Genomic DNA, 22,257 nt, shown 5'->3' with positions numbered 1-22,257 from the left:
TTTCACCTTGAAACCAGGGTCCTGTTGCATAATTTCATGCTAAAACAATTGTGATCGCCTCTACAGCATTACTGAGAGACTTATTTTGTTTATGAATTTGTAGTACGTTGGGACTTGAATCATAATGAGTCCTCCAGCTTACACTTATCTAACATAGAACCCCAACCAAAACCATAGGAGAGCACCTGTGATCCATCACAGATCCTGTGTCCTGGATATTCCAGGATGTTACTTGTACTGTAACTGTTGGGAAACTAGTGTCTATATTTCTGATTGTAACTATAACATATGAAGGCTTTGCTACAGCTTTATATATTAGATGTTTCAATACTTAGAACTTGTTAAACTATGAAGAGAACTTATTTATGTGGATCAGATGTTCTACAGAAAGTGTGTAGAAATAATTGTGTAAATAAAATGGTATTGCAGATGGCATTTGCTGTTTTCAATTCTAAAGTTGATATTCATGATAACTTAGTCCATGATATATCTCATTAAATGAACAAGTCATTAATTTTGGGATATTAAAATGGGTTAACTTCAAGTTTAAGATTGCAGGTAAGTCAAAGTGAAGTACTGAACTTGAGTTTGGATGTGAGGCCCACTTACATTGTCTGTTTCATATATTCTCCACAGAAAAGCTCCTGTTCTGAACTGGGGAAACACCAAGTAGAAAAATGGTTTTACCCTAAGGAAGGGAAAATTACCTGTTTTCATTGAGTTAAAGTAAACCTCCTCAAATTTGTTCTAGAGCAATTGCTTTGAATTGGGAAACAGCTGAGGGTAAGGTCACTTGCAATTTCTGGGTAACATTATATAAAATTGGAAAAAACTAACCCATTTTGACAATGTAAAACATAATCTTTAATAATGTATCCACTGACTGGAGAACTCTGCACTGAACTGCATACTGCACAAGGGGTGCCAAGACCCCAAGAATAAGGCTTAATTGGAGGAGGAACGGTGGGGTGGTTGGGGGAATTCTGGTAATGGAGAGAGACAGGCAGGATCAGGGGGAAAGCAAGGAACGCCTACAAACTCACAAAAGATTCTGATTGTTCAGTGGATTAGTTAAATTTACAAGAACACAGATTTATGGGTTCACCACTGCAAGATATTAGTACTGAACGTGTTTGAAACCTTTAGAAAAAGCCTGTAATACTGGGCAAGGTGAATCCGTTAAAAGGCAAAACACAGATTGTCGGAAGCTGCTTGTATTTTGGGGCTTTCGAATGAGAGGTTGCGGAAATACGCAGCCTAGTATGAGAAAATGAGCGGTTTGAACAATTAAGACTAATACAATAGTTGCACATTAAACAAAGAAAAAACGTTCGGATACTGGAAATCTGAAACAAAAACCTAAATTACTGGAAAAATTCACGTCTGGCACCATCTGTGGAGAGAGAAAAACAGTTAGCCTTTCCAAAGACCATTCATCAGTTGCAGTCACAGATCCTGGCTGATGGAAAACATGCTTAAACACTCAAATCATTTATATTCGAAACGTTAGCTTGCCTTCTCTGCATGAATGCTGCTTGACCCACTGTGACCCTTCAGCAATTTTTGTTTTCACTACAGATTCCAGCATCGGCAGTGATTTGCTTCTATGTTGAAACACGCAGCAGGTTAGCCAGCATCTGTGGAAAGAATCAGGTTGATGGTTCTCCAGGTTTTCTTGCAGTTAATGTGAACGCATTGCTATTCTATCTGCAGGCACTGTATAACCTAACTATTTCCAGTAGGTAGCGTGTGACCATAGAGCCCAACGAACACTAGAGTTCCCATGATGAACTGCGCGTGCGCGGTAAACCGCGCGGCCCATGAGTTTGATTTCAAACTGACCAATGGGAGCAGACACAGTAAACGGTAGCGCAACGGTTCGAAGATGTCGGAATCTCGGTGAGAGAAAAACACACAGCCACGGGGATAGGGAGAAACACGCACGCACACGGAGAGAGAGAGAGACACTGGAATAGAGAGATGGGAAAAAGAGAGAGACACGGGGATAGAGAGATGGGAAGAGAGAGAGAGAGACACGGGGATAGAGAGATGGGAAGAGAGAGAGAGAGACACGGGGATAGAGAGATGGGAAGAGAGAGAGACACGGGGATAGAGAGATGGGAAAAAGAGAGAGACACGGGGATAGAGAGATGGGAAGAGAGAGAGAGAGACACGGGGATAGAGAGATGGGGGGGAAAGAGAGAGACACACTGGGATAGAGAGATGGGGGAAAGAGAGAGACACTGGGATAGAGAGATGGGAAGAGAGAGAGATACTCGGATAGAAAGATGGGAAAAAGAGACACACAGGGATAGAGAGATGGGGGGGGAAGAGAGAGACACGGATAGAGAGATGGGAAAAGAGAGAGACGGGGATAAAGAGATGGGAAAAGAGAGAGACAGACTCAGGGATAAAGAGATGGGTAAAGAGAGACACGGGGTTAAAGAGATGGGCAACGAGAGAGAAATGGGAAAAGAGAGAGAGAGACACTGGGGTAGAGATTAAAAAAAAGACAGTGGGATAGGGAGATGGAAAAAGAGAGAGAGAAATGGGGACAGAGTGGGAAAAGAGACAGACATGGAGATAGAGACATGGGAAAAGAGAGAGACACTGAGTTAGGGAGACGGAAATAGAGAGAGAGAGACGGGGGCTAAAGCGATGGGAAAAGAGAGAGAGACATGGTGATGAAGAGATGGGCAGAGAGAGAGAAAGGGGGATAGAGAGAGGGTAAAAGAGAGAGGGGGAGACGGGGACAGAGAGATGAGAGAAGGTGCAAAACTTGACCTACTCTTGGAAAATAAAGCAGGGCAGGTGACTGAGGTGTCAGTGGGGGAGCACTTTGGGGCCAGCGACCATAATTCCATTAGATTTAAAATAGTGATAGAAAAGGATTGACCAGATCTAAAAGTTTTGAAGTTCTAAATTGGAAGAAGGCTTATTTTGACGGTATTAGGCAAGAGCTTTCAAAAGCTGATTGGGGGCAGATGTTCGTAGGTAAAGGGATGGCTGGAAAATTGGAAGCCTTCAGAAATGACATAAAGAGAATCCAGAGAAAGTATATTCCTGTTAGGGTGAAGGAAAGGCTGGTAAGTATAGGGAATGCTGGATGACTAAACAAATTGAGGGATTGGTTAAGAAAAAGAAGGAAGCATATGTCAGGTATAGACAGGATAGATCGAGTGAATCCTTAGAAGAGTAAAAAGGCAGTTGGAGTATAATTAAGAGGAAAATCAGGAGGGCAAAAAGGGACATGACATAACGTTGGCAAACAGAATTATGAAGAGTCCAAATAGCTTTTACAAATACATCAAGGACAAAAGGGTAATGAGGGAGAGAATAGGGCCTCAAAGACCAGCAAGGTGGCCTTTGTGTGGAACTGCAGAAAATGGGGGAGATATTAAACAAGTATTTTACATCAGTATTTACTATGGAAAAGGATATGGAAGATATAGAATGTAGGGAAATAGATGGTGACACCTCGAAAAATGTGCATATTACAGAGGAGGAAGTGCTGGATGTCTTAAAACTTATAAAGGTGGATAAATCCCCAGGACCTGATCAGGTGTACCCTAGAACTCTTTGGGAAGCTAGGGAAGTGATTGCTGGGCCTCTTGCTGAGATATTTGTATCATCGATAGTCACAGGTGACGTGCTAGAAGACTGGAGGTTGGCTAACGTGGTGCTTCTGTTTAAGAAGGGTGGTCAGGGCAAACCAGGGAACTATAAACCAGTGAGCCTGACGTTTGTGGTGGGCAAGTTGTGGGAGGGAATCCTGAGGGACAGAATGTACATGTATTTGGAAAGGCAAGGACTGATTAGAGATAGTTAACATGGTTTTGTGTGTGGGAAATTATGTCTCACAAACTTGATTGTGTTTTTTGAAGAAACACGAGGGGACACAACTTTAAAGTGAGGGGCGATGGGTATAAGACCGAAGTCAGAAGTAGTTTCTTTACTTGGAGAGGATTAAGGGTATGGAATGTTTTGCCTGCAGTAGATTCATCAAGTTTAAGTACATTTAAGTCGTCATTGGACAGGCAAATGGACGTACATGGAATAGTGTAGGTGGGATGGGCTTCAGATTAGTATGACAGGGCGACGCAACATTGAGGGCCAAAGGGCCTGTACTGCACCGTAATGTTCTATGTTTGTGAAAAGATTTGTAGCCTGGGTGCTCGTTGTTGTGGTTCTGTTTGCCGAGCTGGGAATTTGTGTTGCAGTTTCGTCCCCTGTCTAGGTGGCATCCTCAGTGCTTGGGAGACTCCTGTGAAGCACTTCTGTGATGTTTCCTCCAGCATTTACAGTGGTTTGTCTCTGCCGCTTCCGGTTCCGGTCAGTTCCAGCTGTCCGCTGCAGTGGCCGGTATATTGGGTCCAGGTCGATGTGTTTGTTGATAGAATCTGTGGATTTGTGCCATGCCTCGAGGAATTCCCTGGCTGTTCTCTTGTTTCGCTTGTCCTATAATAGCAGTGTTGTCCCAGTCGAACTCATGTTGCTTGTCATCTGCGTGTGTGGCTACTAAGGGATAGCTGGTCGTGTCGTTTCGTGGCTAGTTGGTGTTCATGGATACGGATTGTGGATTGTTAGCTGTCTTCCTGTTTGTCCTATGTAGTGTCTTGTGCAGTCCTTGCATGGGATTTTGTACATCACGTTGGTTTTGCTCATGCTGGGTATCGGGTCCTTTGTCCTGGTGAGTTGTTGTCTGAGAGTGGCTGTTGGTTTGTGTGCTGTTATTGTAGTGGTCGTAGTAGTCTGGCTGTCAGTTCAGAAATGTTCTTGATGTATGGTAACGTGGCTAGTCCTTTGGGTTGTGGCATGTCCTCATTCCATTGTCTTTCCCTTAGGCATCTGTTGATGAAATTGCGGGGGTATCTGTTTTTGGCGAATACATTGCAGAGGTGTTCTTCTTCCTTTTTTTGCAGTTCTGGTGTGCTGCAGTGTGTTGTGGCCCTTTTGAACAGTGTCTTGATGCAACTTCTTTTGTGTGTGTTGGGGTGATTGCTTTCGTAGTTCAGGACTTGGTCTGTGTGTGTGGTTTTCCTATATACCTTTGTGGTGAATTCTCTGTTCGGTGTTCTCTGTACCATCACGGTCTAGGAATGGGAGTTGGTTTTCCTTTTCTTCCTCTCTAGTGAATCTGATTCCTGTGAGTGTGATGTTGATGATCCGGTGAGTGTTTTCTATTTCTGTGTTTTTAATGATTACAAAGGTGTCATCTACATATCTGACCCAGAGTTTGGGTTGAATTTGCGGTAAGACTGTTTGTTCTAATCTTTGCATTACAGCTTCTGCTATGAGTCCAGAGATGGGTGAGCCCATGGGTGTGCCGTTGATTTGTTCATATATTTGATTGTTGAATGTGAATTGTGTTGTGAGGCACAAGTCCAATAGTTTGAATGTGCAGACTTTGTTGATAGGTTCCCCATCTTGTTGTCTGTTCTGTATGTCCAGCAGGTTGGCTATTGTTTCTCTGGCTAAGGTTTTGTCGATAGAGGTGAACAATGCCGTTACATCGAATGAGACCATAGTTTCTTCCTTGTCTATATGTATATTTCTGATGATGTCCAAGAATTCCTGTGTTGACTGTACAGAGTGTCTGGATCCGCTGATCAGGTAATAAGACCATAAGACATAGGTTTGGAAGTAAGGCCATTTGGCCCATCGAGTCCACTTCACCATTCAATCATGGCTGATGGGCATTTCAACTCCACTTACCAGCATTCTCCCCATAGCCCTTAATTCCTTGCGACATCAAGAATCTATCAATCTCTGCCTTGAAGGCATTCAGGGTCCCAGCCTCCACTGCACTCTGCGGCAATGAATTCCACAGGCCCACCACCCTCTGGCTGAAGAAATGTCTCCGCATTTCTGTTCTGAATTGACCCCCTCTGATTCTAAACTGTGTCCACGAGTCCTAGTTTCCTCGCCTAAGGCAAACAATTTCCTAGCGTCCACCCTTTCCAAGCCATGTATTATCTTGTAAGTTTCTACTAAATCTCCCCTTAATCTTCTAAACTCCAATGAATACAATCCCACGATCCTCAGCCATTCCTCGTATGTTAGACCAACATTCCAGGGATCATCCGTGTGAATCTCCACTGGACACGTTCCAGTGCCAGTATGTCCTTCCTGAGGTGTGGGGACCAAAACTGGACACAGTACTCCAAATGGGGCCTAACCAGAGCTTTATAAAGTCTCAGTAGCACAACGGTGCTTTTATATTCCAATCCTTTTGAGATAAATGACAAAATTGCATTCGCTTTCTTAATCATGGACTCAACCTGCATGTTTATTTTTAGAGAATCCTCGACTAGCACTCCCAGATCCCTCTGTACTTTGGCTTTACAAATTTTCTCACCGTTTAGAAAGTAGCCTATGCTTTTATTCTTTTTTCCAAAGTGCAAGACCTCGCATTTGCTCAAGTTGAATTCCATCAGCCATATCCTGGACCACTACCAAACTGTCTAAATCCTTCTGCAACCTCCCCACTTCCTCAGTGCTACCTGCCTGTCCACCTAACTTCGTATCATCGGCTAACTTCACTAGAACGCCCCCACACCATCCAGATCATTAATATATAATATGAACAGCTGCGGCCCCAACACTGAACCTTGCGGGACACCGCTTGTCACCAGCTGCCATTCCAAAAAAGAACCTTTTATCCCAACTCTCTGCCTTCTGTCAGACAGGTGTTTCAGTTTCTGATGTTGTTCTTTAGCCAGTTTGTGTGATGGTGTCCCTGGTAGCGATACAATGGATCTGAGTGGGATGTCTGGTTTGTGCACTTTAGGTAGTCCATAGAATCTGGGAGTGGTGTTGCTTTCAGGTTTCATTTTCTGTAGGTCAAACCTGGTTATTTGTCCATTTTTTTGCAGGTTCCTCAGTGTGTTGTTTATCCTATTGGTGGGGTGGGGTCAAACTCTCTCTTTTGGAAGGTGTTGGTATCTGCAAGTAGTTGTTGCGCTTTCTGGATATACTCTGCTTTGTCCAGGATGACCGTCATTCTGCCTTTGTCTGCTGGTAGTATGATTATGTTCTTATAATTTCTTAGTGTTTTTACTGCTTCCCTCTCCTTGGTGTTGAGGTTGTGTGTTTGTCTTTTCCTTGTTATCAGGGGTACGATACTTTGTCTCACTGTTTGTTGTGTCTCTTCTGTCAATCCATTGTTTCTGTTGTAATGTTCTATGTAAGTAACAAAGAGAATTGATCAGGGCAGAGCGGTAGATGAGCGGCACGGTGGCACAGTGGTTAGCACTGCTGCCTCACAGCACCTGAGACCCGGGTTCAATTCCCGACTCAGGTGACTGACTGTGTGGAGTTTGCACGTTCTCCCCGTGTCTGCGTGGGTTTCCTCCGGGTGCTCCGGTTTCCTCCCACAGTCCAAAGATGTGCGGGTCAGGTGAATTGGCCATGCTAAATTGCCCGTAGTGTTAGGTAAGGGGTAAATGTAGGGGTATGGGTGGGTTTCGCTTCGGCGGGTCGGTGTGGACTTGTTGGGCCGAAGGGCCTGTTTCCACACTGTAAATCTAATCTAATCTAATCTATATGGACTTCAGTAAGGCATTCAACTAGGTTCCCCATGGGAGACTGGTTAGCAAGGTTAGATCTCACGGAATACAGGGAGAATTAGCCAATTGGATGCAGAACTGGCTCAAAGGTAGAAGACCTTTTGAGGTGGTGGTGGAGGGTTGTTTTTCAAACTGGAGGCCTGTGACCAGTGGAGTGCCATAAGGGTCGGTGCTGAGTCCTCTACGTTTTGTCATTTACATAAATGATTTGGATGCGAGCATAAGAGGTACAGTTAGTAAGTCTGCAGATGACACCAAAATTGGAGGTGTAGTGGACAGCGAAGAGGGTTACCTCAGAATACTACAGGATCTTGATCAGATGGGCCAATGGGCTGCGAAATGGTAGATGGAGTTTAACTTGGGTAAATGCGAGGTGCTGCATTTTGGGAAAGCAAATGTTAGCAGGGCTTTTACACTTAATGGTAAGGGCTGACGAAATGTAACTGAATGGAGACTTTGGAGTGCAGGCTCATAGCTCCTTGAAAGTGGAGTCACAGGTACATAGGATCGTGAAGAAGGTGTTTGGTATGCTTTCCTTTATTGGTCAGAGTATTGAGTACAGGAGTTGGGAGGTCATGTTGCGGCTATACAGGACATTGGTTAGGTCACTGTTGGAATATTGCGTGAAATTCTGGTCTCCTTCCTATCGGCAAGATGGTGTGAAACTTGAAAGGGTTCAGAAAAGATTTACAAGGATGTTGCCAGGTTTGGAGGATTAGAGATGGAAAGAGAGGGAGAGAGAGACTGGGGATAGAGAGATGGAAAGAGAGGGAGAGAGAGACCCGGGGTAGAGAGATGGAAAGAGAGAGAGAGAGAGACCGGGGGTAGAGAGATGGAAAGAGAGGGGGAGAGAGAGAGACCGGGGAGAGGGAGAGAGAGACCCGGGGTAGAGAGATGGAAAGAGAGAGAGAGAGAGACCGGGGATAGAGAGATGGAAAGAGAGGGAGAGAGAGACTGGGGATAGAGAGATGGAAAGAGAGGGGGAGAGAGAGACCGGGGATAGAGAGATGGAAAGAGAGGGGGAGAGAGAGACCGGGGATAGAGAGATGGAAAGAGAGGGAGAGAGAGACCCGGGGTAGAGAGATGGAAAGAGAGAGAGAGAGACCGGGGGTAGAGAGATGGAAAGAGAGGGAGAGAGAGAGAGAGAGACCGGGGAGAGAGAGAGAGAGAGAGACCGGGGAGAGGGAGAGAGAGACCCGGGGTAGAGAGATGGAAAGAGAGAGAGAGAGAGACCGGGGATAGAGAGATGGAAAGAGAGAGAGAGAGAGACCGGGGATAGAGAGATGGAAAGAGAGGAGGAGAGAGAGACCGGGGATAGAGAGATGGAAAGAGAGGGATAGAGAGATGGAAAGAGAGGGAGAGAAAGACCAGGGATAGACTGATGGGAAAAGAGAGAGAGAGAGACACGGGGATAGAGAGATGGGGAGAGAGAGAGAGACACGGGAATAGAAAGACGGGAAAAGAGAGAGAGAGACACACACAGGAATAGAAAGACGGGAAAAGAGAGAGAGAGACACACACAGGGATAGAGAGACGGGAAAAGAGAGAGAGAGAGACACGGGGATAGAGAGACGGGAAAAGAGAGAGAGAGAGACACGGGGATAGAGAGATGGGAAAAGAGAGAGAGAGACACGACAATAGAGAGATGGGAAAAGGGAGACAAGCATGGGGATAGAGAGATGGGAAAAAAGAGAGAGAGACGGGAAAAGAGAGAGAAACACTGGGATAGAGAGACTGGTAAGGAGAGAGAGAGAGAGACAGACACGGGAATAGAAAGACAGGTAAAGAGAGAGACAGACAAACACAGGAATACAGAGACAGGTAAAGAGAGAGGCAGACAGGCACAGGGATAGAAAGACTGATAAGGAGGGAGAGAGAGAGAGAGAGAGACAGACACGGGAATCGAGAGACGAATATAGAGAGAGAGAGATACGGGAATAGAGAGACGGGTAAAGAGAGAGAGAGACAGACAGACACGGGAATAGAGAGACGGGTAAAGAGAGAGAGAGAGACAGACAGGGGAATAGAGAGATGGGTAAAGAGAGAGAGACAGACAGACAGACAAGGGGATAGAGAGATGGGTAAAGAGAGAGATAGAGACAGATATGGGGGTAGATAGACGGGTAAAGAGAGAGGGACAGACATGGGGATAAAGAGACGGGTAAAGGGAGAGACAGACAGACACGGGGATAGAGACACTGGTAAAGAGAGAGACACTGGAATAGAGACACTGGTAAAGAGAGAGACAGACCGGAATAGAGAGATGGGTAAAAAGAGAGAGAGAGAGAGACAAACAAGGGGATAGACAGATGGGTAAAGAGAGAGAGAGACAATCAAGGGGATAGACAGATGGGTAAAGAGAGAGAGAGACAAACAAGGGGATAGACAGATGGGTAAAGAGAGAGAAAGAGAGACAGACATGGAGATAGAGAGACTGGTAAATAGAGAGAAAAACAGACACGGGGATAGAGAGACAGGTAAGGAGAGAGAGAGACAGACAATGGGATAGAGAGACGGGTAACGAGAGAGACAGACACGAGGATAGAGAGACGGGTAAAGAGAGAGAGACAGACAAGGGGATAGAGGCACGGGTAAAGAGACACATACAGGAATAGAGAGATGGGTAAAGAGAGAGAGAGACAAACAAGTGGATAGACATACGGGAAAAAAAAGAGAGAAAGAGAGACAGACATGGGGATAGAGACGGGTAAAGGTATAAAGAGACAGACACGGGGATAGAGACGGGTAAAGAGAGAGACGGACACGGAGATAGCGAAACGGGTAAAGAGAGACAGAGACATGGGGATAGAGAGACGGGTAAAGAGAGAGACAGACAGACACGGCTTAAGAGAGAGACAGACAGACAGACACGGGGATAGAGACGGTAAAGAGAGAGACAGACACGGGGATAGAGAGACGGGTAAAGAGAGAGAGACAGACACGGGGATAGAGAGACGGGTAAAGAGAGAGAGACAGACACGGGGATAGAGGCACGGGTAAAGAGAGACAGACACAGGAATAGAGAGATGGGTAAAGAGAGAGAGAGACAAACAATGGGATAGACAGACGGGTAAAGAGAGAGACAGAGAGACAGACTTGGGGATAGAGACGGGTAAAGAGATAAAGAGACAGACATGGGGATTGAGAGACGGGTAAAGAGAGAGAGAGAGATAGACAGACAAGGGGGATAGAGGCATGGGTAAAGAGACAGACAGACACAGGAATAGAGAGATGGGTAAAGAGAGAGAGAGACAAACAAGGGGATAGACAGACAGGTAAAGACAGAGAAAGAGAGACAGACATGGGGATAGAGACGGGTAAAGAGATAAAGAGACAGACACGGGGATAGAGAGACGGGTAAAGAGAGAGAGAGAGACAGACACGGGTAAAGAGAGAAACGGACACGGAGATAGCGAGACGGGTAAAGAGAGAGAGAGAGACAGAGACACAGGGATAGAAAGACAGGTAAAGAGAGAGAGAGACAGACATGGCTAAAGAGAGAGAGACAGACAGACAGACACGGGGATAGAGACGGTAAAAAGAGAGACAGACACGGGGATAGAGAGACGGGTAAAGAGAGAGACAGACATGGGGATAGAGAGACGGGTAAAGAGAGAGACAGACAGATACGGGGATAGAGAGACGGGTAAAGAGAGAGAGAGACAGACATGGGGATGGAGTGACGGCTAAAGAGAGAGAGAGAGACAGACGGACACGGGGATAGAGAGATGGGTAAAGAGAGAGAGACAGACACGGGGATAGAGAGACGGGTAAAGAGAGTGATGGGAGTCGAGAGGTGGGAAAAGAGTGACAGGTAAAGAGAGTGATGGGAGTCGAGAGGTGGGAAAAGAGTGACGGAGAGAGAGATAGGCACTGGAATAGAGAGATGGGAAGAGAGAGAAACACGGGAATAGAGATGGGTAAAGAGAGAAAGAAACTGATACGGGAATAGAGAGACGGGTAATGAGAGAGAGACAGACACTGGGACAGCGATTTGGGAAAAGAGAGAGGGAGACACGGAGATAGAGATATGGATAAAGAGAGAGAGAGAGACTGGGATAGAGAGATGGGAAGAGTGAGAGACACACACGGGAATAGTGAGATGGGAAGAGAAAAGACAGTTGGGGTTGGGTAAGGACAAAGAACCAAGTGACTGCTTCATGTCTGCAAGAGAGTGATACAATGACAGCAGTGATTAGATTAGATTAGACTTACAGTGTGGAAACAGGCCCTTCGGCCCAACAAGTCCACACCGACCCGCCGAAGCGCAACCCACCCATACCCCTACATTTACCCCTTACCTAACACTACGGGCAATTTAGCTTGGCCAATTCACCTGACCCGCACATCTTTGTGACTGTGGGAGGAAACCGGAGCACCCGGAGGAAACCCACGCAGACACGGGGAGAACGTGCAAACTCCACACAGTCAGTCGTCTGAGTCGGGAATTGAACCCGGGTCTACAGGCACTGTGAGGCAGCAGTGCTAACCACTGTGCCACCGTGATGTCGCCATGATGTGGAGATGTTGGTGTTGGACTGGGTGGACTAAGTTAAAAAATACACAACACAAGGTTGTAGTCCAAAAGGTAATGAGAGCAGAAGAGAGAGAATGATACTGGACTGAGGATAAAGGGAAGTTTGGAATGATCAAGTGAATAAAGGTTTTGGATGAATTGTGAAAAACGAGAAACAGACCAGGAGCAAAAGCCACAGTGGGAATACAGTGGTGAGACATTGTAATGTGTAAATTCCTTGGGCCTCTTTACCCGTCTCTCTATTCCCATGTCTGTCTGTTTTTCTCTCTCTCTCTCTGTCTTTACCCATCTCTCTGTCTTTACCCGTCTCTCTATTTTCTGATTTACATTGTATGGGGTTTGAATTCTAAAAGTTTCTCCTAGTACCTAACGTGATGAAAACAGTTTATTTCTCTTTTTGACAGAGACACAAATTGTAATATAGTCATCAGCAATGAACCATTATTCAGCAGAAAGCCCATCATCTTCAACCCAGACTTCTTTGTGGAGAAACTTCGCCATGAGAAGCCGGAGGTATTTCTGGAACTGGTTGTGAGCAATCTAACACGTCTCATTGACCTTCCTGGGACTGAGTTTGCCCAGCTGATTGGGGAGGAGGAGCCCTGTTTACCCAGCAACACCAGTTCCAGCTTCTTCCGCCCATTCAACTTCCTCAAACGCAAAGGTCAGTGCAGAATTTTCGATAAATATTGGCACAGATTTCCCAGGTGTTCCCAGCACTTGGCATTATTAAACTCAAATGACTGATCTGTGTGGCCGTCTGCTGTTCTGTATTTAACAAAGATTTCATTTAATTATGCCAGTTATACGTGGCATAAATTATGTCCACCAGGGAGCTTCAATCAATCCTGTTCATGTTATGGATCTCTGCGACTATACTAGAACACAATGAGAAAACAGTACAATCATTCATAGAACAGTACAGCACAGTACAGGCCCTTCAGCCCTCGGTGTTATGCCAACTGTTTATCCTACTGTAACATCAAACTAACCTATATACTATATACTCTTCATTGTACTATCTTCCATGTGACTATCCAAGAGTCGCTTAAATGTCCCTAATATATCTGACTCTAGTACTACCACTGACAGTGCATTCCACACACCCACTGCTCTGTGTAAAAAGAACCTACGTCTGATATCTCTCCTAAACCTTCCTCCAATCACTTTAAAATTATGCCCCCTCATAATAGCCATGTCCACCCTGAGAAAAAGTCTCTGGATATCCACTCTATTTATGCATCTCATCATCTTGTACACCTTTATCAAGTCATCTCTCATCCTTCTTGGCTCCAATGAGAAAAACCCAAGCTCCCTCAACATTTCTTCATATGGCATTCCCTCGAGTCCAGGCTGCAGCTTGGTAAATCTCTTCTGCACCCTCTTGAAAGCTTCCATATCTTTCCTATAATGAGGTGACCAGAACTGAACACAATATTCCAAGTGTGGCTAACCATGGTTCTGTAGAGTTGCAGCATAACCTCGCAGCTCTTAAACAATCGACAATGATCAGTAGCCAGAATATCTAAAGACATAATCACACCATACAGAGGCAGCCAGTTTTAGGGACTCACCTGTGTCATTATTCAAAAGCACAAATTTGGTTTCACATAAATGCTAGTCTCATGCAGCTTTACTTCAGCATCACTTCTGAGAACCCCATTGTTGCTAAATTAGACATTTCTTATCCACCTCCCCACAGTATTGAATGAGTAAAAATTTCTTCCTCCCAAATTTTGGGAAAACTGAAACCATTAATTTTGTTCTAAACTCCATTCCTTTGTTACTGAATTCCATTCTAATCTGTCAACAGTCTGAGATTAGGTATGTCTGTTTGCAGATTATTGTCACTTTCAGTGATGAACTTCTGATCTCATGCCTGCACGATCACTCCGACCACCTGTTTCTTCCTCTGTACATTACCTGATTTTCCTTCTCTCAATTCATCTGCTAAAAACTCTAAAATCTCTCAACCTTTCCACCTTGCTTTTCTTTGTTTAAGACTCTCATTATAAAGTTACTTCTTCTACCAAGCTTTAGGTCATCTGATTAATATCTCCCTTTGTGACTCCTTATTTTATTTTCTATTGTTACTGAGAAATTCCTTTGTTTTATTATATTAAAGTTATTGTAAATGTCAGCTGTTGTGATGATGAATAACTGAAGCAGGGCCAAAGTGTCTGTTGATGGGATGCATCAGGTAGTCATTGTCAGCAGTGTCATGAGTACTTGCAAATTTTAATGTTTGTGTTTTTTAGAGAAGGGAGTTGTGTTTGGAGCTCCACTAACAGAAGAAGGAATTGCTCAGGTTTATCAGCTCATCGAATATCTCTACAAAAGTGAGTGAAACTGCAATGTTAATTTAGTAATAAGACATCTGACTGGTCACACAGTCTTGATCTCTCCTCAGATTCTTTCGATTCCCTCTCAGTCCTAGTCTCCTTTTAACTTCCTCCTATTCAACTTTTTCCCTCTGTTTTACCCTCTCATTCCCTTTCTTTACCCCCTTCTTATTTCTATCTTCATCTTGTTCTTTTCCCTTTTTCTGATAATATTGCTTAGAATAAACCTAGAACTTGCATTTCAGCCCCTTCTAAAATCCTATCTTACAGGACAGTAGCAGTCTTTCATCAAACAAACTGACTTTCAATATCATTGAAGCTGTTCAAAAATTGTATGTAACAGTGAAACAGAATCTGGGAGAATTTGAAAATGACTGTTTTCTTATAACAATAAAAAGCACTGTCAGTTCTTCCTAATCCTGATCTCAGAGGCTTATTAAGAGTTATTAGTGAACCAAATGTGTTTTTGCATGTGTTTATATTTGTTCTAAAAGTAAACTCTGACCTCACAGTTCTATTTGCACAGGTTGTGAACTCTTCCAGTCTTAAAGACCATGTGTATATCTCTCTTTTCCTCCATCACAGATCTCCATGTGGAGGGTCTGTTTCGTATTCCTGGGAACAGTATGCGACTGCAGTACCTGAAAGAAGCTTTAAACAGTGGATTGGACGTAGATTTGAATTCTGGAGTGTTTCATCCAAATGACATAGCAACTTTGTTGAAAATGTTCCTTGGAGAATTACCAGAACCACTGCTCAGTCATAGGCATTATAATGCTCATCTCAAAATAGCAGGTACAAGGAATCACACTCTATAGGGAGCAAAAGTCTGCGTGGGAGAGACATGTATGAACATATGGAATAGGAGCAGAAGTAGACCACTTAGCCCCTCAAGCTTGTTCTGCCATTCAATAGATCGTGGCTGAGCTTGTTTATGTTTCAAATTGAATATTCCCATCTATCCCTGATGGTCTTTGAATTTACTGCCAAGTAAGAATCTCTCCACCTCTACCTTAACAATATTCAATAATCCTTTCCATGGCTACATTATCAAGACCACTCAGGATCTTTGTAAACTGCAATCAGGTCACTTCTCTTACAAACTCAAGTGGAAATAAGTCCAGCCTGCCCAACCTAAGACAGCCCACTCATTCTAGGTATAAACATAGAAAGATTCTGAACCACCACCACCATAACCAAGTATTGCATTACATTCTTGACTTGTGCCTTCTAGATGGTGGACAGGTTTTGGGGAGTTGGGAGATGACTTACTCAGTGCAGGAGTGTTCACCTCTGATCTGCTCTTTTAGCCAAAGTACTTAGATGGATGATCCAGTTCAGTTTCTGGTCAATGATAAACTCCAGGAAGTTCAGTGATGGTGGTGCCATTGGATCTCATGGGTGATGGTGAGATTGTCTCTTGTTGGAAATGGTCATTGTCTGGCACTTGTGTGATAGGAACGTTATTTACCACACAACTGTCTGCGACTTCCTTATGTCTTCACAGCATCTTTTCCTACCTGCGTTGGTGAAATTAGCTACTGAGTTTTCACTCCCCTCACATAAATCATCGATGTAAATGTGTAAAAACTTCTGCACAAAACCTTGTAAGACTCTACTTGTCAAGTCAAACCAATCAGTCAAAGACCTTTTATGCAGCCTTCATTTTCTGAGAGCCAGCAATCTTCAATTCATGCTAAGATGTTAACCCCCAAAATGGGATTTATTTTCCGCAGTAACCTTTGATGTGGCACGATATGAAATGCTAAGTATATTACGTCCACAGGCTGCCTTTTATCTACAATACATAATACTCCTTCAAAAAACTCCCTTTGACTGAACCATGCTGACTCTTCCTAATCACCTTAAGCTTTGATGTATGCCAGCTACTATTTGAGTATGAGAAACATGGGTACAGGGAGCAGCAATCTAAATGCAAGAGAAATGAGTATGTGAAATAGCAGGATGTGAGACAGTTAGCCAGGTATAGGGAGCAGAAATGTTTTGGTGGGAGAATTGCATATTGGGATTAACATTAAACTTGAGAATGACAGGGCAACAGCAGTGTGTGTGTCCGTGTGCAACTGTCTGTGTGACAGCAGAGAGAGCAGCAGTCTGCATAAGAGAGAAGTGGGTACAGGGGTGGGTTTAAACTGATTTCTCACATGGAAAGAAACTGGAGGTATAGTTGAAATTGGGAAGAAGTATAACTAGTAATTAGAAGTAAATAAAATAAAAATGAAATTAGAAGGCAGGCAAATGAAGGTGAATATTAGTAAAGCTTACAGTTCAAATAACGCAAGTTAAGGGGATAGCACCCTAATATTTTAAATGCTATGTATGATGTCAATAATTTAAAGGCATACGGAGGCGTAAGTAGGTTTACTCTGATAGATGCAGGCAAACCAAGACTGGGAACTGAATTTTCAAAGATATTTAACATTTAGGAAGAAGAGGCAAAAAATAAAATGAGGAGGCACTGCACTGTTGGTAAGGGATAGGATTAGTGCATCTGTAAAGGACAATCAGTTGGAGAAACCATATAAGCTGTGATGCATTGCAGCAACTCACCAAGGCTCCCTCCACAACATCTTCCATACCTGCAGCCTTTACCACCTAGAAGAGTACAGTAGCAATGCAGGAGGATGACATAACCTGACATTTCCCCTCCAAGTCATTGCAACATCTTGACTTGGAACTATATCACCATTCTTGCATTATCACTGGATTAAAGTCCTGGAGCTCTTCCTGAAAGCAATGCCCCCACCTTCCAAGGGTTACAGAGGACAGCTCACCACCACCTTCTCCAGGCAGCTATGGATGGTTAATAAATGCAGACCTATTCAGCAAAACGCACATCCCGTGAACAAATTAAAAACAAATAGCAGTGGTGTGGTGAGGCATGGAATCAATTAGAAGACAAGGGAAATATGTAGCATAGGTAAGAGTAATAATTGGTGACTTCAATTTGCACATAGACTGGTACCCTACTGAGGAATAATGTTGTGGAGGATGAGCTTCAGGAATGTGTAAGGATGGTTTTCTATAACAGTAAGTTGAGGATCCAACTCGAGAGCAGTCTATTTTCACTCTAGTATTATGTAACAAAAAGGCTAATTGATAATCTTGTCATAAAAGACTATTTAAGGATAAAAGACCATCATGTTAAAGTTTTATATTATGTTAGAAAGTGAAGTAGTTCAATCTGAAACAAACAAATTTCTGGAAAAACACAGCAAGTCTTTCAGCAGCTGTGGAGAGAAGGCAGATTAGCATTTTGAATCTAGTGACCCTTCTTCAGAACTGATTTTAGCTAGGAAATATGTGCAAAGAATGCGTGGGTGTAGATGGAGCCCAGAGAGAGAGAGAAAAATAGTTAGGCAAATAAAGGAATGGGGAAAGGTCAGCCTGGGAAAACGAATAGCTACTAATGGAGACCATTGTTATTGCAGCCTATGTGATGACAAAGTCTAGTATGTAGTGGTTGGGTTTAGGACATGCTTTCTCACCACAGATGCTGACAGATCTGCTGAGTTTTTTCTGCAACTCCTGTTTTTGTTTCTGATTTTCACAATCCACAATTCTTTGTTTATTTTTGTTTAGCTCAATCTGAAGCCAGAATGTTAAATTTAAATGAAGAAAATTGTGAAGATTTGGGGGTAAAATTGGCTGAAGTACACTGAATGTAACATAAGAACCAGGAACAGGGGTAGACCTCCTTGCCCTATGAGTCTGCTCCACCATTCAATAAGATCATGGCTGAACTTTTTGTGGTCTCAGCTCCACTTACCTGCACTCTCATCAGAAACCTTAATTCACTTACTGTTTAGAAAATTATTTACCTTAGCCTTAAAAACATTAAATGGCGAAGCGTCAATTACTCACTGGGCAGGGAATTCACCAACCCTTTGGTTGCAGAAGTTCCTTCTCAATTCAGTCCTAAATCTGCTCCCCCTAATTTTGAGGCTATGCCCTCTTGTTCTAGTTTCACCTGCCAGTGGAAACAACCTCTCTGCTTCTGCCTTATCTTTTCCCTTCATAATCTTATATTTCTATAAGAACTCCCTAATTCTTATAAATTCCAATGAATATAATCCCAGTGTACTCAGAGTCTCCCCATAAGCCAACTACATAATCAACCTAGTGAATCTCCTCTGCACTTCCTCCAGTGCCAGTATATCATTTGTCAAGTAAGGAGTACTTAGTATTCCAGATGTGACCTCACCAGCACCTATACAGCTGCAACATAACCTCCCTGCTTTTAAGCTCAATCCATCTAGCAATGAAGGACAAAATTCCATTGGCCTTCTTAATTACCTGTTACACCTGCAGACCAACCCTTTGTGATTCATGCACAAGGACACCCAGGTCTCTGCACAGCAGCGTGCTGCAATTTTTCCCGTTCAAATAATAATCCTTTTTACTGTTGTTCCTACCAAAATGGATGACTTCACATTTATCAGCATTGTACTCCATTTTCCAGACCTTTGCCACTAACTTAAACTATCCATATCCCTCTGCAAACTTTCCAAGTCCTTTGCACACTTTGATCTGCCACTCATCTTAGTGTCATGTGCAAACTTTGACACATTACACGTGGTCCCCAACTCCAAATCATCTTTGTAAATTGGGACAATACATGATTTGGAGATGCCGGTGTTGGACTGGGGTGTATAAAGTTAAAAATCACACAACACCAGGTTCTAGTCCAACAAGTTTAATTGGAAGCACTAGCTTTCAGAGCACTGCTAATTCATCAGGTGAGGGAGCTAGTGCTTCCAAATAAATCTGTTGGACTAGAACCTGGTGTCATGGATTTTTAACTTGGGACAATACAACTCAATATAATGATAATATGTAGGCATTGGATATTTTCAAAGAATTATTACATGGTTTACGCCAACCTTACACAAACCAGAGAATTGAGAGACTTTTAGAATAGGAATGAATGTTTGGCTGAGACAAATGAGGATCTATTCTAGGTGGGTTCAGGAGAATTTATAATGGGGAATGAAGTAGCAGAAAGATTACTATATGCCTGTCCTCACTGAGAAAGATACAAAACATTTTCTCGAAATAGAGTTCCAAAGGATATTGAGGAATTGACATAAACTGATATAGTGAGGTAGTCTTTTTGGAGGAATTAGTGGGACTGAGGGTTGATAAGACCAAGGACGTGATATTCTGCATCTAAGTGTTGAAAGGGGTAGCTACGTAGAGTGGATGTTTTGGTGAACATCTTTCAAAATTGTTGAGTTTTTGGATTGGTTCCTGCAGTTTGGAAGATTGCAAATGTCACCGCACTGTTTAAGATGGGAGAGAGACAGGACAGGAAATTACAGACTTGTTAGTCGCATACCTGTGGTATGGTAAATGCTGGAATCTGTTTTTAAAAAGTGATAAACAGAGACTTGGATTGTAATGATGTGATTTGGTATTAACTGGTCATTCTCGTGTTAGTAGGCTGTGACTAATGGGGTAAAGCAAGCATCAGAGTTTGGGTCCCAGCTGTTCCTGATCTATGCAGTGATTTGGATGTGGGGACCAAGGGGGCCCTGTTGTGGTGTAGTGGTAGTGTATTTACCCCTGCCTGAACTGAGGGGCTTGGGTTATGAATGTGGGCACCAAATGGTATAAATCTGTTCTGCAATAATGCGTGTTTCTTCAATGCAAATTGGCTTTAATGCAATTGAAGAATTTAGACCGTTATTTGTATAATGTGAACTTTCCTTACCTGTGTTGGCTATAATGCAAATCCAATCCCATTAGATTAAATGGCGCCGCTATTGAACAATTTTCTTATAACACAAGATCACACTGGAATGGAACTCTTGCGTTATGTTGGTACTGACTATATTTGTAAGTTTGTGGTGAGAATGTGTGCTGTGAGGAAAAGGATCTTCAGGAGAATTTGGACAGATTTAGTGAGTATAATAAATCATAGCAGATGGAATGAAATATGCAAAAATATGTTGTTATCCACTTTAGTATGAAGAACAGAGGTACAGGGAGCAGCAGTCTGTGTGCCTGAGAGAGGTAGGTAAGGGGAACAATAGTCTTTGCTGACCTTGCAACTTTCTCACTCTCACATGCAGTCTGTGTGAGAGACAAGGTATGGAGGCAGCAGTCTTTCTATGTGAGAGACAACTACAGGGAGTAAACATCAATTTATATGTAAGCAATTCCTGCAGATCAGTAGTAATGTTGTCGAGACTAAGTCTGTACACTAAATAAGTTATTTTGAATAAGGTGTTTGTGGTGTTGATTACTTTTACCCACGTGTGATGTCATTTCTCCTATTAGATCTAATGGTGTTTGATACGAAAGGGAAGAAAACTGTTCCTGACAAGGAGCGTCAAATTGAAGCTCTTCAGCTACTCTTTCTGTTGTTGCCCTCGGCCAATCGGAACCTGCTGAAGTTACTGTTGGATCTTCTATATCAAACTGCCAAACAGCAAGAAAAGAACAAGATGTCTGCCTACAACCTGGCACTTATGTTTGCTCCACACATTCTCTGGCCCAGGAATGTAAGTGGAGATCGTCTTTGCTCTTTCATACAGTCTGATTGTATTTTTTCACAAGTAATATATAAGTCTCCTATGATAAAGCTCATCCAATAAGTTTTGAAAATAAAACAAATAAACTCAGTGACATTAGGTCATTTCAGTGACTCTTCATAAATCCATGTTTACTGTCTCTAACTAACTTGTATTCCCAGCAAAGTTTCAAAGATCAAAGACTATGGGAAAAGATGTCAAATGAACTGTCAAGACCAGTTATTTCCAGCTTGAATCCAGAACTGTTTATTGTGTTGGTCCTTTGTTTTTATCTGTTTATTGCCTGCTGATTTGATTTAGTTCTTTTTTTCCCTATTAACAGCTGGTAGCTGCTGACATCCAAGAAAACATCACCAAACTGAATAACAGCACAGCATTTCTGATTAAACACTCTCAGAAGCTTTTCCGGGTAATAAAGTTCAAATTGTGTCAAGAATTGGGACAGAGTGTGGGAGGGTTAGCATTTGGGGAGGGGGGAGGGATTTTCAATACTAAGAAAGGAATATCAGGACAGGTTTGGAGGGTGAATTTGGGGAATGGGTGTCAATGTGTGAAAGGGAGGTGAACATGGAGGTGGTCTACTCGAGGAATGGGTATCAACAATGAAGAGGGACATCAGTGTGGGAGCATGTATTATGTTTGGTGAGTGGGCAATGAGCCTGAGCCTATTTTCTGGAGCGTTGAGGGTTGGGTGGTCACTGATGGGAATGATTGTTGTGGTCAGAGTTAGAAAGCAGAAATGCAGTTTTCACTAAAAGATAAACTAATACCATAAAAATGTCTGATTTGAAAGTCTTTTGCTGCTGTGTTCAAAATACATACTTTTGCATAGTTAGATGTAAACCTGAAGAAGATGAGAGTAGAATGCTGGAAGTCCGCAAAACTGATGCAGGATTCTGAAAGTCTCTGTACTGGATTTACTTGATCCCATAAATTTAGTGATTCACTATCTGGAATTAATATCTACCCAGGATCTGGATATGATAGGGCTATGAATTTGGATTTCAAAGAGGTGGTTTGTTGATTCATGTCTTACAATTTCTTCTGTCTGTGCAGGCACCAGCATATATTCGAGAACTTGCCAGATTGCAGTTCACAGGTTCAAAACTTTCAATGATCAGAGTAAGAATTTATGATTTTCTATTATTTATAAGAACTTGAAACTGCCTAAAGCTATCGCTACCAAGTTAGCAGTTGAGCACGGTGGCAGTCACTTGAAATCATAGAATGGTTACAGCACAGAAAAAGGTCAT

At 43.0% G+C, this 22,257-nt stretch overlaps 1 protein-coding gene across 2 annotated transcripts in view; it reads left to right on the top strand.

Moving 5' to 3' along the window:
• Positions 1-1,839: 1,839 nt before the first annotated feature.
• The window catches only part of arhgap19 (Rho GTPase activating protein 19), a 28,654-nt gene continuing 8,236 nt past the window's right edge, over positions 1,840-22,257 (top strand). Inside the window, exons 1-7 of one of the 2 annotated variants that reach the window (XM_060842462.1) lie at positions 1,840-1,899; positions 12,510-12,769; positions 14,364-14,444; positions 15,033-15,242; positions 20,751-20,974; positions 21,327-21,413; positions 22,061-22,126. In XM_060842462.1, coding sequence (XP_060698445.1) covers positions 1,886-1,899; positions 12,510-12,769; positions 14,364-14,444; positions 15,033-15,242; positions 20,751-20,974; positions 21,327-21,413; positions 22,061-22,126 — 942 coding nt within the window. In that variant the 5' untranslated portion in view covers positions 1,840-1,885. The remainder of the gene's footprint in view (positions 1,900-12,509; positions 12,770-14,363; positions 14,445-15,032; positions 15,243-20,750; positions 20,975-21,326; positions 21,414-22,060; positions 22,127-22,257) is intronic. The other variant, XM_060842463.1, reaches the window with a different exon arrangement.

Source organism: Hemiscyllium ocellatum, chromosome 22, assembly GCF_020745735.1.
Source record: "Hemiscyllium ocellatum isolate sHemOce1 chromosome 22, sHemOce1.pat.X.cur, whole genome shotgun sequence".
Taxonomy (NCBI): domain Eukaryota; kingdom Metazoa; phylum Chordata; class Chondrichthyes; order Orectolobiformes; family Hemiscylliidae; genus Hemiscyllium; species Hemiscyllium ocellatum.
This window is presented reverse-complemented; position numbering and strand designations above follow the sequence as displayed.